The following is a 17,624-nucleotide window of genomic DNA, read 5'->3' as shown; positions in this document are numbered from 1 at the left end:
CCGACTCCAAAATAAAGTGCATTACAGTAATCTAGCCGAGATGTAACAAAGGAATGGGTGACTGTTTCTAAGTGCTGATGAGAAAGGAGGGGCTTTACCAGAGGCAGCTGTCTAAGATGAAAGAAGCTGGACCTTTTTAAGATCACTGTCCATTTTGAAACTCAAGTTTACAACTGCTGGCTTTAGATATGGAGCCAAGGGGCCCAGGACAACTGGGTGGGATGTAGAAGAGCCAATGGGACCGAACACCATAACTTCTGTTTTCATGTAGTTATGATACCAGACACATGGTAATTTTATTATTCTGGCTTTCATGACATATAACATAAAACGAAATAAATAAAACAAATACCGATTTTACAATAGAGAGCTCAGCAAAAAAAAAGAGACAAAAGTGAACTTGGCCTTATAACTTGACTTTCAACTATTGCCCATCTGTTTTTCTCACATTGTTAAACAGCGTGGAATTTGTTGAAGCATAATTAAAAGCTTGTCATGCTGGTTTAAACCAGCATGACATTCTCAATAAAACATGAACGCTATAGTATTTGTTTCATCCGGCTGATTCATTGGACACCATTCTGATTCACACTCCGAACTGAAAGATGGCGGTAATGCGCTCAAATGTTTGCTATCCGTCAAAATATAAAAACAGAAGCACGTTTACCGGTAGTGACGACACAGTTACCGGACGGAGGGAGGCTGGTTGAAGAAGAAGGTACTCAAAGTTATAAAGTATACTTGAGATTATTTTCCATCTTCCATCCATTCTAATGTAAGTCATTACGTTGTAATAATAAGACATTCTAATTGTTTATCTGACGGTGCGGTTTTCGAGATGTAGACATACATTTAAGCGTGGCGCTAGCAGTAGTGACACATCAAATCGTGTTGAGAAGATAGCTTTCACAATTTTGTACTTTATTCCAAAAGCGTTGGCTTCCAATATAATGTAAGATTATTCAAAAGTCACAAACCATATTAAAGCTACAAAAGAATCTCATGATTGACGTCGTGTTGGTGACTCCCATGCTAATGGCTGTTACTTAGCGTAGGCCTTAACGCGCCAGGACCATCGGAATACTGTATGTGTAAAATTTCAAAGATTAGTTCATTTACATGACACCATAATTATTAGGGTGATATGTATGCGTAAGATAAGTCTCATTTTGCTGTGACAACTATTAAGAATGTTATTACTTTAAGTTTCTGGTCAACGTCTTAATGCAAAGCCAATGGGGGTCGAGATTTTAGGTGTAACCTTTGTTGTTGTTGTTGTTGCATTTGTAGTTGATAAAATTCCTGAAATTAGAGTTGAAGGTCATGGTAAATGTGAGCCATCACGGCAGGTCAGAATAACCTCAAGGGATCTGGCCATCAGTGTGTCTAAAAAATGTGTCTGCTGCTTCACCGATTCACGTAAAATTTGTCAGTATCTTATAAATATATAATGAAGATGAAGGTCATAAGTGGGGTTTTTCATGAATTCGTGAAATGTTGTCTGGGTCTTACAACGCATATGTTGTGCTACCAGCGAGAGGTGGGCAATAAGGGCTAAAAGCCCCCCCCCCCCAAAATATATATATTTTTCAAAAATGCAATAATTGGATGGTATTCTCCCAAAAATACTGTAAATCTGTACTTGCGCCACAGACCAATTATGGATAGAGAGCGTTTATTAACAACAGCTCTTGTTTATATTGCTAATTGCTTCATACATCTTGTGCAAAAAACATTGTATAACAAAATTCTATGGCAGTATTTAAGAATGCAGAACTTCAAATCATGTACAGGCTAGGCCTGGATGATATGACGATATGTATCACGGAGATGATAAATAACATTTTATCGTGTCACTCTTTCTACAATCATGTAATCGTCATTTTTCAACTACCGTATTTTCCGGACTATACGTCGCTCCGGAGTACAAGTTGCACCAGCCATAAAATGCATTATGAAGAAGAAAAAAACATATAGAAGTCGCACTGAAGTATAAGTAGCATTTTTGGAGGAAATTAATTGTGCGTTTAGTACACATAATTTCCATCGGGCTACAATGGTAACTTTTAGCAACATGTAGCATACAAGAACGTTGTGGTAAGATAACTTTAAACTCACCAAAACGGTTGTAGATGGATTCAATAAGTCTTTTATTTATCGTCCACCATGTAGAATGTTTGCGAGTCTCCATAAGTATTTATGTATTCGGTCGTAATTATCTATGTTAGTCTCCTGAGCTCTGCTCCTTACATGTGTGGCTGCACAATGACACACACACACGCGCTCACACACACACACACACACAGCCATAGGCAGGGCAACTGCCTGTTTGTGGTTCATTCTTGTTCAACCATCGTCTGTAAGTAACTTAGACAATTGAGTGTAATGAGCATGCAACAGTTATATACGAGCTGAATTGTGGATGCTTGTGGGTTGTTGACTGAACATACTAATCGCTATCGCTAATGCTAATCGCGATCGTTAATCATTAGCATAGGCTCATCTTGTTCATGTCTATAAAAATACATGTGTATGTAATGCATAGATTGATAGTATTTTCTGTTTCTTGTGCAATTTCACAATATACATAGGCAACTACGCTGCAGAACTGGAGTCTGTGGAGTTTGTTTGTGAATGTTTAGCTGTTTGTATAAGCTTTTAATTACTTACTTAACACAATATTATATTTTAACCGTTTAAATTATTCATGCATTTTAATAGTCTTTAGGATTTATCTGTATATTTCTTTATGTGGGTTACAATAACATGTGAAATGATATACATTACAGGTTATTATGCCTGTTGTATAGACAATATGTAATGCAGGATGATATGCAGCCTTAGAACGCCCTCCTGTGGTTGTTTGGTGTATTGTTTGCTCACCTTGAAAAGGAAAGGGATATGATATAATGTGTTAATAATTTCACACATAAGTCGCTCTAGAGTATAAGTCGCCCCCCCGGCCAAACTATGAAAAAAAAACGTGATTTATAGTCCGGAAAATATGGTAAAGCAATCTGCATGTAATTAGGACATCTAATACAGCTTGATTTAGTGTGTCAAAAGCTTTCATTTATCCAACGTATGCCGCACCGCTTCCAGCACGTGGCAAACTCAACAACAACAGAGTGACGTGAATCACAATAGATAGTCACCGTACATACAAAACCTACGGTGCAAAATTAAATCTAAGAGTCAATGAAAATGAAAAAATAACGAGGTGAGTGAATGCAAATAACAAATACTACTCTGTTGGGAAAGACTAAACTAACAAAAAAAACTCATAATTCATAATCATTGACAAAAAAATGATGATATCTATGTCATGATGATTTTATATATATATCTCACTCATTTGTCGGGAAGTTGAATCTCAGATTCAGGAGGAGCAGTGTGGCTACACCCTTGTCAGGGTTCACCTGGCCAGTCTACATGTTTTTTGTGGCCTACTTTTAAATTTGCCAATGGAACACATTGCACACATTCCATGTAGACAGAGCAACAGTATCGAGGACATTTCATGACACCTTAAATGTTTTGTATGCACGAATTACTCCTTTGGTTCACTGGCTAAAGAGTAGGGCTGAAAGATTATGGAAAACCTAATTGCAATTTTTTTTTTCTCAAAACTGCTATTGCGATATGAGTTGGGGTTTTTTTTCCCCCTCAAGGTCCTTTTCTAATGTATTTTTCAACAATTAATTTTATTACAATAAATTATCAGATCTGTTATGCATTATAGAATACTGCGGTAAAGGTAAAATGAAATATTAATTCATATAAAAGACAGTATATCTACTACAATTATAAATAAGTATAACCGTATTAAATATTTTGATGTGCAGTTTGGTAGCATAACATAAGTCTGCCACACCCCTGTGGTGTAAACGTAAGTATATACCATACTGATACTATATTCTAAAGGCACAAACTCAAGTGCAAATTACAACAATAATGTAAACAAATCAGTAGCTTGGCCACTTCATCACTTTGTTTACGAGAAACAATGTAAAGGTGGGCTGCACTTTTAAACTCATTCACTGCCATTGATGAATTTACTGTATTTTTCGGACTATAAGCCGCGACTTTTTTCCTAGATTTTGAACCCTGTGGATTATGTTCCGGTGCGGCTATTCTGTGGATTTTTCTTCCACCGCTCGGGGCGCTTTAACCGGAATGACAGTACAATTCAATACAATAAATTTCCCATTAACTGGATGTGACTGCAGGTGGAGGAGTTCAACAGGAGAGGGCGCCATGTACTAGGTTATTGCATTAGGTGCTGTAGTGCTTTCATTTTATGTTTTCCTAGAGGTCCGTTAAGTGCACATGAATGCGATTGACTGATGTTACGTCTGTTCTATTGCTTTGATGTGAAATGCTATTGTTGATTTAGCACGTTGTGTGTTAGATTGGCTGACTTTATTAAGATAAAACAAGACAGGTGCACGTGTATAATGTAGTAGAACAATAGATGGTGGAGTCTGGTGGACATTAGCTGACAAACTGGAGCGGCAGTCGGCAGTGAAATGAAGATAAGTACTGTTTATTTTCTCTTGGTTCTCTTCTGTTTTAATCAGCAACGTTGCTGCAGTGTTAAAAGGCACTATTAGGAAATAATCTGCTCAGGTACATATATGTACATTTACAGTTCATAATCGTTCAGTAAATGCAGTAAATATCAAAGTTTTCAACATAGATAGGTGTGGCTTATATAAAGGTGCGGCTTAAGGTTTTTTCCAAAATTTTCTAAAAAATAGAGTGAGTGCGGCTTATATAACGGTGCGGCTTATAGCCCGAAAAATACGGTACCTGTCTTTTCACAGTCCAGCCATTCAGTCCCAGGAATTTTTTATTTTTTTTTTGGGTCAAATTTTTTCAAACATTAGGGTAAAAGAGTTTCTGCTAATGTCTAACAGTGAATGAGTTAATCACTTAACTTCTTACAGTGGGTACAGAACTTTTTCAGACCCCTTGAAATTTTTCACTTTCTGTGTCATTGCAGCCATTTGCCAAGTTCAAAAAAGTTCATTTTATCTCTCATTAATGTACACTCAGCACTAGGGATGGGAATTTCGACTAATTTGCCTAGTCTAAAATTTTATTTGCGACTAGTCGACTAGTCTATAAGCAAAAGAACTTGAAATTTAATACATATTGAATTCAAAGTTTAAAATGCAAATGTTTTGTGTATTTACAGTAGGGGCTATTTTAGCCCAAACATTAAGGACAGTCTGTTAATTTAAATTCTATTTATGTAACAACAACTGACTGAATAAAAGTGAACAATTGAAAGAGAAATACATTTCTGATACATTTGCCAATGCAATGCATGGCATTTATTATGAATAATGTAATGGTACCGACTCCCAGTCCAGCAGGGTCTCATTCGCCATATGTCAGGTGCATTATCATGCACACAGGCGACGGCTTTATTTTCTAGTGCCCACGTACCCATCACACTCCGTAGGAGAGCTGCCAAGTTTTCAGCTGTGTGTCTTTCCTCCAAGGCGGATGACGCACACAGCTGCGGAGATGTCCTTCGTCCACATACGTTATACACGTCATAGTCATGTAAGATTTGGTGGCTATGGACGTCCATCCGTCTGTAGTTAAGGCATTGGCCACATAGCTGACCCGCTCAAACGCTCGTATCTCCTCTTTCATTTGGTTATGGCTACTCTCGAGTTGGGGCGTTATTGTTTTGCGACTTGGCACCACGTACTCAGACTCGATATACAGCATTAATTTTTCGAATTGCCCTCAACAAAAGAAAGTGGCAGCATATCGCGTCATTTTACAAATCAGTTGTGTAATCTTTACTGTGCGGTGAGCATCGTAGCGCCTGGCCGGAACAAACGCTCTCATGCTCGTCTGACTGGCCCTGCCGCCATCGACCTGCAGGTTCACATCGAGATTTGCTTTGGATGAGGTTTCTCATTGTTCCGGGAGAGTGGTTGTAAGCGAGTTTATGCTTACAAAGCCTACAGACGACCTTGTTGTCATCTGCTGCATCAAAATACTGCCAAACGGTGCCGTACTTTTTCGTGGTAGCTTCCACAGCTTCAGAATTTACTTTTTTTCCTCAAACCTAGTGTCCCCGCCCCCCACTATGTGTGCGTGCGGGCGGGGTGGGGGCAATTCTCTTTCTTGGTGCTCAGCTTGTTGACAGAGGCAGAGGCGTGAGGAACAAGATGCGGGATTCTTAATGCAGCTTTTAACCGACTAGTAAAATACTAAACGTTTAATAAATCGTAGACGGTTAAACGGTTAAACGACTAGTCGCGCACATCCCTACTCAGCACCCAGACTTGACAGAAAAAAGTAATAGAAATTTTTGCATATTTATGAAAAAAGAAAAACTCTTTTCCCACAATTGCTTAGTTTGGCTGGACAGCCAGGTCTAGGAAGGGTTGTGGTCGTCCCAAACTTCTTTTATGGATTATGGAGGCTAGTGTGCTCTTAGGAACCTTGAGTGCTGTAGAAATTCTTTTGTAACCATGGTCAGATCTGCACCTTGCCACAATTCAGTCGATGATCACCTTGGACAGTTCCTTCGACCTCATGATTCTCATTTTCTCTGAGATGTGAGCTGTAAGATCTTATATAGACCTTTCCTAATCAAGTCCAGTCAGTTTAACTAAACACAGCTGAACTCCAATACGGAGCAGAACCATCTCAAGGTGGATCAGAAGAAATGGACAGCATGTGAGTTAAATATGGTCGCTGCAAAGGGTCTGAATACTTATGACCGTAAGATGTTTAAGTTTTTCTTTTTTCATGAATTTGCAAACGTGTACATTTCTTTGGGTTATTTTTCTGTCAAGATTGGTGCTGAGTGTACATTGAGGAATAAAATGAACTTTTTTGAGTTTGACAATTGGCCGCAATGACACAGAAAAGTGAAATATTTCAAGGGGTCTGAATACTTTCGTCCCCACTGTATACTGTATACAGTATAGACTTAAACCCACCCTTACTCTGTTGTGCAGTGATACATGTGACAGAGAACAGTACTTGGTGACATGGAAGTTTGTTTGTCTTTTAACATCTATTTCTTTATTCTTCCCATTTGCCAATCCAGAGTGTCTTCTTGTAACGACCAGACTTAAAACAGCTGAATATTGACTGCTCCAAAGAACGGGGGTGCCCTCTCGACGAGACGATCACACATTGTGGTCCAAGTTAACCAGAGAGTGCTAAGATCAGTGTGGCCACAGTGAGTGAGCAGCTTTCCCTATGTGTGTGACAATGGGAGACATCAGCGACTTGGACCGACAGATTGAACAGCTCAGACGCTGTGAATTGATTAAGGAAAACGAAGTCAAAGCTCTCTGTGCCAAAGCCAGGTAACATTTGCATACATACACTCATCCATAAAACACATTAGCAACAGTGTTCACAAGTTTAAAAAGCAATTAGACTTTTTATGCTCATCTATACATTTTTTTTCCAATCTTGAACAACAGCTGCTTTGTCAGTTTTGTCATTATTGTACATTTCATAGCATTATTCTTTGCATATTAGTTGATTCATAAAATATGGTAGTTACTGTTGATTGAATAACTGCAAAATATCATTGTGCAATGACTGCACAGTGGTGCCTTGAGGTGAGAGTGACCCGACATTGGGCTGGGTGATTATGGGCGGGGGGGAAATGCTGTACAAGGCCGAATAATGTGTTACATATTATTAAAGAAAATTAAAACTATCATAATATGCCTGCCTTATTTAAAATCATTTATTAGAAATGGAGTAAATATGGGTATTGTTTGATTTTAAGTATTTTTTAAAATGCCATATGGATTTAAACGGTCTGCTGTATTTATAAATGACAGATTTTCACAGAAAAGATGCAAATGAAACAGGAAATAGAAATGTTAACATAATAAAACCAGTAAAATAGCAAAAACACTGAACAGCAGAAGCAGCATTTGTTCTCAGAGCTACAGCATGAGACCAAGATAAATTAAAGGGCCTATAGCAAAATCAACTTTTCAGCTTTTAGCCATGAATGTTAATTCCTTGCCAAAAACACTGCCAGTGGTATTTTCCTCCATTCACCCATCTCTGAGCTTTCCTGCTCATTCTTGCTCTCCAAAAACCAACTCAGACCAACCCAAGAAAGCGAGTGGGTCCTCAGTCTTATACATGTAAGAATGAGTGAGCCACCCCCATACCGCCCTGCAGACTGAACACATGCCCACTTTCTCTGAGCAGCCAGCAGCAAATGATGTTGAGCTGCAAGTAAATCAAGCCGGTAGGTCAATAATGACATATTAGTATTATTGTGTGTTAGCATCGTTGTCAAGCACATCTCAGATGTATTTTGTTGTATAAAAGATAAACTTCTTTGTTAGACATTACCATGTGCATGGATGAATACTACATCAATGCTGTATAAGGATTGCCTCTTTACTCTGGGTTGAGGGCGCGGGGTTCCACAATATTTCACCCATCTTTATTTTTACTATTTGCTAGGGTTGGGCATTGTTTGAATTTGGGCGATTCCGATTTCAGTTCTTCGATTCAATTCCGGTTCCTAACGCTTCTCGATTTCGATTCTTTTTTTTTTCTTCTTTTTTTTTGGAGGGGGCGTGTGTCAAATATGTTTCATGAACTTTTCTACTGTTTATGAATTTTCCTTTTATTTTCTCAATGGATATTTTTGACAAATAAATTAATATCGAACCTATGAGCTTGAATTATCCACAAGAGAGCTTCGTTTTGGAGCACCTCAAGAAAATACAATACAATGATACAGCTTATAGCATGCTACTTAATTAACACCCATGGCCAAGCCAAGTGTGCAAATAAAAAGAAAAACTTGTGCTCGATGTGGACATTAAACATATTTCATTTGTATACTTACCCGATTCTGACCCACTGTCATGCGTGCGCAAGCACACTAAGCATTAGGGGTGTAAAAGTACGCTAAAATCACGATTCAGTTTGGTTTCTTGAAACTTCGGTTTGTATATTTTCGGTACAAAAAAAGAGGTTTTTTTTGTTTTTTTTAAATGTTTATTTTGAAAAATGTTTTTTTTTAGAAAAAATAAATAAAAGCGAAATTCGGGTAATATTCTAAGAAATTACACCAGAATAAAAAATACACTAGCAATAGAGATCTCTTAATTTTCTAAACTATTAAGACACTGAAATCTTTGAACACTCTGCAGAAACAGCCTATGACACATCTAAGTATTCAAGTTAAAGACAAGTTGTCATTACAGTGCACGTATATACTTTTTCTGATGGAAAAAAATACAATAATAGTTACAATTATTGCCAACTATATTAAAACTCTTTTTATAATGAAATTATTAAGAAAATGAAATCTTTAAACACTCAGCAGCAATAGCCTATGACACACCTAAGTATTCAAGTTAGACAAGTAGTCATTATGTATTCATGTATATACTTTTTGTGATTAAAAAAAACAGAACAGTTACAATTATTGCTAACTATATTAAAACTCTTTATAATGAAAAAATACAGTAACTTTAAAAGGTCTTTATGAAATTATATACACTTTTTAGACATTGAAATCTTTGAATGTTCAACAGCATATGATAAATAAGATAAGATAAGATAAGAATGCCTTTATTGATCCCACAGTGGGGAAATTTTCATTGTTACAGTAGCAAAGATATAGGTCACACAGGGGCGGCGGCATAATGTGGCCATTAATGTATAACATTGACGGCAAACATTTAGAATCAAACCTATGTAGATATACGCAGTAACATGTGTATATACACATGTGTATACACACCAACCTACATCTACATAAAGAATATGAGGAACACTCATTTCGGCCTGTACATAGTACAGAGGAAAAAATACTCTAAGTGACAGTGCTGCAGTGCTGTAGTGAAATGTAAGGAACAGCATTGGATAAAAATAAAACTAGACTAACAGTAGTGGGGAATGTTGAGTATTGCACGGTATTACAGTAGTGGGGAATATTGGGTATTGCACGATATGAGCTCAGGTGCAGGACTGCACAATTGCACTAATGACCGCCAGTTTGTAGAGACTACACAATGTTCTTGTTAAAGAGTCTGACAGCAGCAGGCAAGAAGGAACGGCGGAATCTCTCCTTTGCACAGCGAGGGTGTAACAGTCTGTCACTGAAGGTGCTGTGGAGTGCTGTTAGGGTGCCCTGGAGGGGGTGGTCCGGGTTGCCCAGCATTGATGACAGCTTGGCCAACATCCTCCTGTCCCCCACTGAGTCCACAGAGTCCAGGGAGCAGCCCAGGACAGAGCCGGCCCTCTTGACCAGTTTGTCCAGCCGCTTCTTGTCCCGGGCCAAGACGCCGCCTGCCCAGGTGACCACTCCCTGGAAGATGACCGATGCAACCACCGAGTCATAAAAGTTCCTGAGGAGTGTCCCCTGAACCCCAAAAGACCTCAGTCTCCTGAGTAGGAAGAGTCTGCTCTGACTCTTCCTATAGAGGGCGTCTGTGTTGTCGCACCAGTCCAGTTTATTGTTCAGATGAACACCCAGGTACTTGTAAGTTGAGACTCTCTCAACATCTGTTCCCCGGATATTCACTGGTGCAGGTGAAGAGTGCTGGCGCCTACCGAAATCCACCACCATTTCTTTGGATTTCCCCGCATTGATCAGGAGGCGGTTCTGCTGGCACCAGTCCACAAAACCCTGAGTAAGTTCTCTGTACTCCCGATCATCTCCGCCTGTGATGAGGCCGACAATCGCAGAGTCATCAGAGAACTTCTGCAGGTAACAGGTAGGGGTGTTGTAGTTGAAGTCCGAGGTGTAGAGGGTGAACAGGAAGGGAGCCAAGACAGTTCCCTGTGGGGCCCCCGTGCTGCAGAGGAGCACGTCAGACACACAATCCTGTGTCCTCACATACTGTGGCCGGTTTGTGAGGTAGTCCTGGATCCATGTGGTGAGGTGGTGCGCCACCCCCGCCCGCTCCAGCTTGTCTCCCAGTAGGGTGGGCTGGATGGTGTTGAAAGCACTGGAGAAATCAAAGAACATGATCCTCACAGTGCTCCCCGCCTTCTCCAGGTGGGAGAGTGAAGTGTGGAGGAGGTAGATGATGGCATCATCCACACTGATGCCAGGCTGGTATGCGAACTGGAGTGGGTCCATTGAGGAGCTCACCAGGGGGCGCAGGTGGACAAGGACCAGTCTCTCCAGGGTCTTCATCAGGTGAGACGTCAGCGCCACTGGTCTGAAGCTGTTGAGCTCCTTCGGGTGGGGGGTCTTTGGCACCGGGACCAGGCAGGATGTTTTCCATAGCTGGGGGACTCTGCCCAGCTTCAGGCTCAGGTTGAACATGTGCTGGACAATTCCACACAGCTGGTCTGCGCAGGATTTGAGGAGCTGGGGGCTGACGCCATCTGGACCCGCTGCCTTCCTCGCCTTCATCTTCTTCAGCTGGTTCCTCACCTGAGATGTTGTGAAGGCCAAGGCTGGACAGGAAGGAGTGGTGGCTATCTGGTGTAGCTGGGAGCTGGAGACTGTGGAGAAAAGAGGGGAGGGGGTGACACGCCCAGCAGGAGGAGTAGGTGGAGACTGCAGCAGGAGAGACTGAGTGGAGGCAGGCATCTGATCGAACCTATTGAAAAAGAGATTCAGCTCATTTGCCCACTGCAGATCCCCCCCAGTCCGGGTCTTGGGTTGTCCGTGGCCTGAGATGGTCTTCAGGCCCCTCCAGAGTCCCCTGGCGTTATTCTGCAGCAGCTGCTCCTCCATCCTCTTCCTGTAGGACCTTTTCCCCTCTCTGATCCTCCTCCTCAGCTGGCGCTGCACAGTCCTCCGCTCCTCTATGTTGCCTGACGCAAAAGCCCTCCTCTTCTCCTTCAGGAGAGCTTTTATGTCTGGTGTGATCCAGGGTTTGTTGTTGGAGAAACACCTTACTGTCCTGGTGGGTATGGTGTTCTCCATGCAGAAATTTATATAGTCTGTAACAGTGTCCGTTAGACTACTAATGTCTTCCCCGTGAGCATCACTGAATACTTCCCACACAGTTGTGCTGAAGCAGTCCTTCAAGGCCTCCTCGGCCTCTCCAGACCATTTCTGAACCGTGCGGGTCACAGCTGGCTGCCTGCGGACCAGAGGTTTGTACACAGACTGGAGAGCCACCAGGTTGTGATCAGCTTTGCCCAGCGGGGGAAGGGGCAGTGATGTGTTGGCATAGAAAAGGTCCAGTGTTTTATTGTCTCTGGTGTGGCAGGTGACATACTGTGTGAATGAAGGCAGAGAGGAGGAAGGGGAGGCATGATTGAAGTCACCAGAGATGAGTACCAGGGCATTTGGGTGCTGTGTTTGTAGCCTGCTCACTGCTGCAGTCAAGACATCACAGGCTGTGTCGCTGCTGGCAGCTGGTGGGACGTAGACGGTCACCGCGATCACGTGACTAAACTCTCGCGGGATGTAGAATGGCCTCATGCCAACAGCTAGCAGCTCAATATCCCTGCTGCAAAGCTGCTCCTTAATCGTGATGTGCCCAGGATTACACCATCTATCGTTCACAAACACAGCCAGCCCTCCTCCTTTCCTCTTTCCACTCTCCAGCGTCCTGTCCGCGCGTATGATTTGGAAGCCGTCCAATTCTACGACCGCGTTCGGCGTTAGCGTTGTTAGCCACGACTCCGTGAATAGCATCAGGCTAGCCTCCCGGAAGTCCCTCTCGTGCCGGGTAAGCGCCGCTAGCTCGTCCATCTTGTTGGGGAGCGATCTAACATTCCCCATGATAACGGACGGGAGGACGGGATGGTATCGTCTCCTCCTTTCCCGGCGTTTAACCCCCGCACGAGATCCCCGTCTCTTCCTCCTCAGCTCACGGGGGATATCGGGTCTCGCCCCGGGAGCCGGCGCATGGTTAGCACGGAGTGCTAACAGCTGATTCCGGCTGTAAACAATGGGGGCTCGGCTCCGAGCCAAGTCGCCGGACACGATCGCGCAAAAAATAGCAATCAGCAGCAGCAAGAATACCGCAGTTTGGGTGTCCATTGCTACGCAAGTTCCGACTATCAATTATACGAAAAAGGTATGAGGTAGAGTAATATTAAAGAACAAAAACACACGAAAAGGCTCACCGATGAGCCGCAGCTACTGTAGCGGGCTGCCACTCGCGTGACGCCGGAAATCTCACTATTTAAGTTGGAAGTTTTTGGCTAAAAAGACTGCTTCTTCCTCGTGGAAGAAACATTCACAGTCAGATGAGGCAGTTTTAAGTGCATTATTATGTTGTCTAGACGTGCTACCTGCAACTACTGGTGGGCGATATGGCAAAAATTGCATGACGATTTAAAAAAATAAAATAAAATCACGATCATGATTTTATCAAGATTCTTTTTTTACATTGTTTTTTTAGACTAATTTGCACGTTGGCCATTTTCCTCATGTTAAACTTATAAAACATACTTAAAAATGTATATAAAATCCTAAAAGAAAAAAAATGACATTTTAAGCGAGCTAAGATTTCTGAACAGGTTTTAATTTGAATAGTGCCAATTTTGATCAAAATATGCAGTGAATGTAAACATAAACGGGAACATAACGTAAACATAAAAAAAACAGCTCGTAACGCGGGTCTAGTTACGAGTTTGAAGAGTCTTTTAAACCCCTCGTTTTCCACTTTTTAATAGGAATCGTGTCTTCAGCAAGGTACTTCTTTACACTGCTTGCTTGTTTTTTTGAGTGGAGTGCCCTTGTTAAACTGTGTTACCGTGGGTTGTGGTAGCTTGGAGCTAGCGGCTACCTCTGGCTTCCATGTGTCTGATCTCCATTTACTTTGGCTGTCGGCGCTGACGTCCGAACCGAGTCCCTGCAATCTTTGCAAATAACTGGTTTGCTCTTTCTCCTCCGAGGAAAAGCCAAACCAAATCGACACTGTGGATGTGGAGTTTCTTTTCGGGACCAACTCTGCTTCATGGTGACTTTCCGCGATGGCTTCCCGCTATACAAACAAACAGGAAGGCGGGGAGTGTCACGTGCGGGGTACTGTGCGTGCTCTGATTGGTTGGCCGGGTATGCGTCAGCGGCTTTGCGCCGCCATAGAGCTTAACTGTATAGAATATGCCATGTAGACGATCAAACAATTGTTGGAGTTTTGTAGGTCTCGAGTCCATAAGCCCAATTAGCAATTTAAAAAACAACTACTTACTCAATGCGTGTTTGTTTTATCTTTCAAGAAGGTATCCAATATAAATAAAGACTCACACAAATCGATTGAATTTACTCGTCAGTTTTCTTTACCATCTCTGAAGTTCAGGAATCATACAATGATCAGATCTGAGCAGCTTTTCCATCCTCACAAATGCTCTCACCCGAGACGGGCGAGGGCAGAAAAGGGGGGCGGTCTAAAATGCAACCCTCACATTTATACTGTCTTCAAAATCTAAACATAATGTGGGTTGGTCTCCTTCCTGGATGGCCCTGCTTATGGGGCTGATCTTTACCAGCTGGTCCCGTGCTCAGATCAGGGCACGCTGAGTTTGAACTGATTATGCGATGTGTAATTCCCAATTTGGTTTTTGGTTAACCTGGTGGCTAATATAAAGCCATTCTTATAGATTCAGATCCTTCAGACCCTCTTTGACAATTTAGAATTTAGTCATTTGTAAAAAAAGAGCACCTCCCTCTTTTGACCCCACAAAAGTGGGGTCGCCATAAATTTAGACCCATGTAGTGTGCCAGAAAAATCGAGATGCAGCTGTGAAGATAGTCCCTGTGACTATGTGTGACCACTAATGAAATCAACTAATAAGTTTGCCACGGAAGGCCAAGCAAGAGAAAGGTCACAGCAAGATAACGGCCCGACTCAAGTCACCTATCTAAACACATACGCCAAAGAGGCCTAGTCTAGCAGCCCCATCTGAGTGACCTTATGGATCCCTCAGCTAAAACTTGAGCTTTTCTGAAAAATGTTCATCCCTGTTTTGAACTGGACTAAAGGTCAGTTCGTCCCACCCCCGTGTTTTTGTATCTTGACCTATATGTAGCTGTGTGTGATCCCCTGCTACTACTCGACAATGTTCCAGGGGTATCCTCTGGTTCCTCCCATAGCACGTCATCCTCACGTGACAAGGGTTGCTTTGGCCTGCGGAGTCAAGTTCAGCATTCGCTTCAATGATATCTGGCGCCATCAAGCGTCGTGAATGGATATAATGTCTAGACCCCGAATATAAGACTACCCCCACTTTTATTATTATTTCAATGCAAAAAACACAGTGTTATATTCGGGCCAATACGCTATAGTAATTTGACTTTACTAAAAAAAAAAATATGCAAAGTTCATCCAAGGGGATTTTTTTTAACTGTGTTGGGGAAAATAATTATAATTTAAAGGAAATATGAAATGCATAAACATGATTTGTCAATAAACTGAAAACAATGTTTCTTTTACTTACGAGGCATATATTGTAAACTTCAGTGGAGTGAGGAGAACTGGCAGGCCTTTGAGGACAACTGTCTGAAGTGCTGTCACATCAGGCGGCTGAAATTACAAAGAGAACAGATACAAGTCAAGAATTTTGTAGCATTTTGCGAATTTAGGAGAATATGCATTGTGTCCTGTATTTCTTGACTTACTGTATTAGGTCCCAACACTTGAGTGATATGCAAAGTACGCGAAACAGGCCTATGGTAATGAACCTTCCACAGACGCAACATTAATCAGAATGCCTCGTTTCAACTAGTGGGTCTGCATAGAACATATTCTTGAAAAAAAAATGGGTAGACTTCCACTTTAAGATTGAGATTGATACTACAAAAGTAATGTCAAAGTAAATAACTATATTTGTTTTAGGTGCATATTTTTAATCAATATGTGCAATCATGAGGTCGCTGATGGTGTAGTGGTACACTGAGTTGTGTGCCAGCAGCGTGGGATCAGTTCCCACTCAGTGACTGTGTCTGTGTGCTCCCCGCGACTGGCTGGCGACCAGTTTAGGGTGTACTCTGCCTTTCGCCCATTGTCAGCTGGCATAGGCTCCAGCTCCTCCCTGCGACCCTGGACCCAGGATAAGCGGTGTGGAAGATGACACACATGACATGATGTGCAATCATTTTTTCAATAGCCCCACCCTGCCCCTCCCAAAAAACTGCAATGAATGAATTTTAGATCCCAAATTACAATTATGTGTTTGTTTGTCAACCCTTCAAGCGCCATAATAAAAAAAAAACAAAAAAACATTTTTGATATCATGAATTCAAAAGGCTGCAACTTTTGAAACTTTAAAGTGGTGACAGATAAAACTATTCCATGGAGATGAATATTGATTGATCACTTTCTAAGATCTTGTGGGCACATTTGATTGATTTGTGACGAGGCTCCACAATTCACCCTACTGTGCAAGAAATACAGGAAATCAGCGAGCTCAGACAATGTTAGGTGCCTGTTAATAGCCGACAAGTTTAAGCGTCAGATTCAATCTGTCCCATCTCCCACACAAAACCAACCAAAGTAACCGACGCTGCTCTAATAAGGGAAAAGCAAAAATATTTAACAGCGTTTAATTCAGCGACGTGCTCGTCGCAAAATAATGTGACATTTGGCGGTTAAAGAGATGGACAAGCATTGAGCAGTCTTAGTTCGGAGAAGACAAGCTATCAAGTTAAATGAATACTCCCAACGGTTAATTGGAATTTCGTAATTATTTTCACAACGAGAAAACATTAACGGTAGCTTTTGTGTGCCTGTCCACACAGTGTATGCGACGAAATGACTTGTGGAGTCTGGCGCCATTATTGCTGAGTACATCATGCATTTATGCCACTTAAGACCTTGGCCTTGACACGCACTAGCGTGAAACCACAACAATAACAACAAGAGCAACAGCAACACCTTGGCGGTTCATAAAATTGTGCAAAAGTGTGGGCATGCCTGACCTACAGCATAGCACAGCATAACCCGTCATCTGAGCCAATCAAATTCGTGTGCACTTCAGTGCAAATATAAACTCTAAGAATATTACAAGGTCCACATATAAATGTATACATTACACACACAGTACTTACTTTTAAAAGTATGAATTTCTTAATTGTGTGTAAATGTCCTATTGTTGCATTATAGCAAGAAATTTGTAATATTTATCCACAATGTCCTATAATATTTGGTATATTAGAATGTTACATGCCCAACAGCTGTTTAGAATTATTGTTATAAGTGTTCGTAATATTCAACTGGTTGGAAGAGTATTTATTTACTAAAAGTGTATTTTGTGCATCTATCTTTGCTCGTGTCATATAAAACAGTCCACTTTCCCCAAAAATATTTTCACAACAAAATGTCAATATCTCAACATATTTGTATTAAACTCCAGCACTTCTTTTATTGATAAAATTATCTTAGCAACTATGTCAACACCATTTCCACAATAGCGTTTAAATAGTTCCAAAAAATGTATAACATTCATTCAAAATAAAACACTTTCTCTGTTCTTATTCAGTTTGTTTTGGGCAGTGTCCAAGCCGTAAATCTTAAAGGGCCATAATACATCCTAAAGCTAATCCTATCATTTCATATCTCAATCACATTTTAAATGGTAATAATAATAATGACTCTCACACACAGATTCCACTCCAATTGGGAGGCAATAATTCAGAGTCAAATTTCAGGTTTATCAACACCTGTCTTGTATGTCCA

At 41.2% G+C, this 17,624-nt stretch overlaps 1 protein-coding gene across 2 annotated transcripts in view; it reads left to right on the top strand.

Moving 5' to 3' along the window:
* The first annotated feature begins 656 nt into the window (after positions 1-656).
* LOC147135049 (serine/threonine-protein phosphatase 4 catalytic subunit B) overlaps positions 657-17,624 on the top strand; it is a 60,044-nt gene continuing 43,076 nt past the window's right edge. Inside the window, exons 1-2 of one of the 2 annotated variants that reach the window (XM_086055172.1) lie at positions 657-718; positions 7,085-7,349. In XM_086055172.1, coding sequence (XP_085911298.1) covers positions 7,240-7,349 — 110 coding nt within the window. In that variant the 5' untranslated portion in view covers positions 657-718; positions 7,085-7,239. Of the gene's footprint in view, positions 776-7,084; positions 7,350-17,624 lie in introns of both variants that reach the window. The other variant, XM_086055171.1, reaches the window with a different exon arrangement.

This window comes from Filicampus tigris, chromosome 16 (genome assembly GCF_054856515.1).
Source record: "Filicampus tigris isolate MCC_2025a chromosome 16, RoL_Ftig_1.0, whole genome shotgun sequence".
Classification (NCBI taxonomy): Eukaryota; Metazoa; Chordata; class Actinopteri; order Syngnathiformes; family Syngnathidae; genus Filicampus; species Filicampus tigris.
This window is presented reverse-complemented; position numbering and strand designations above follow the sequence as displayed.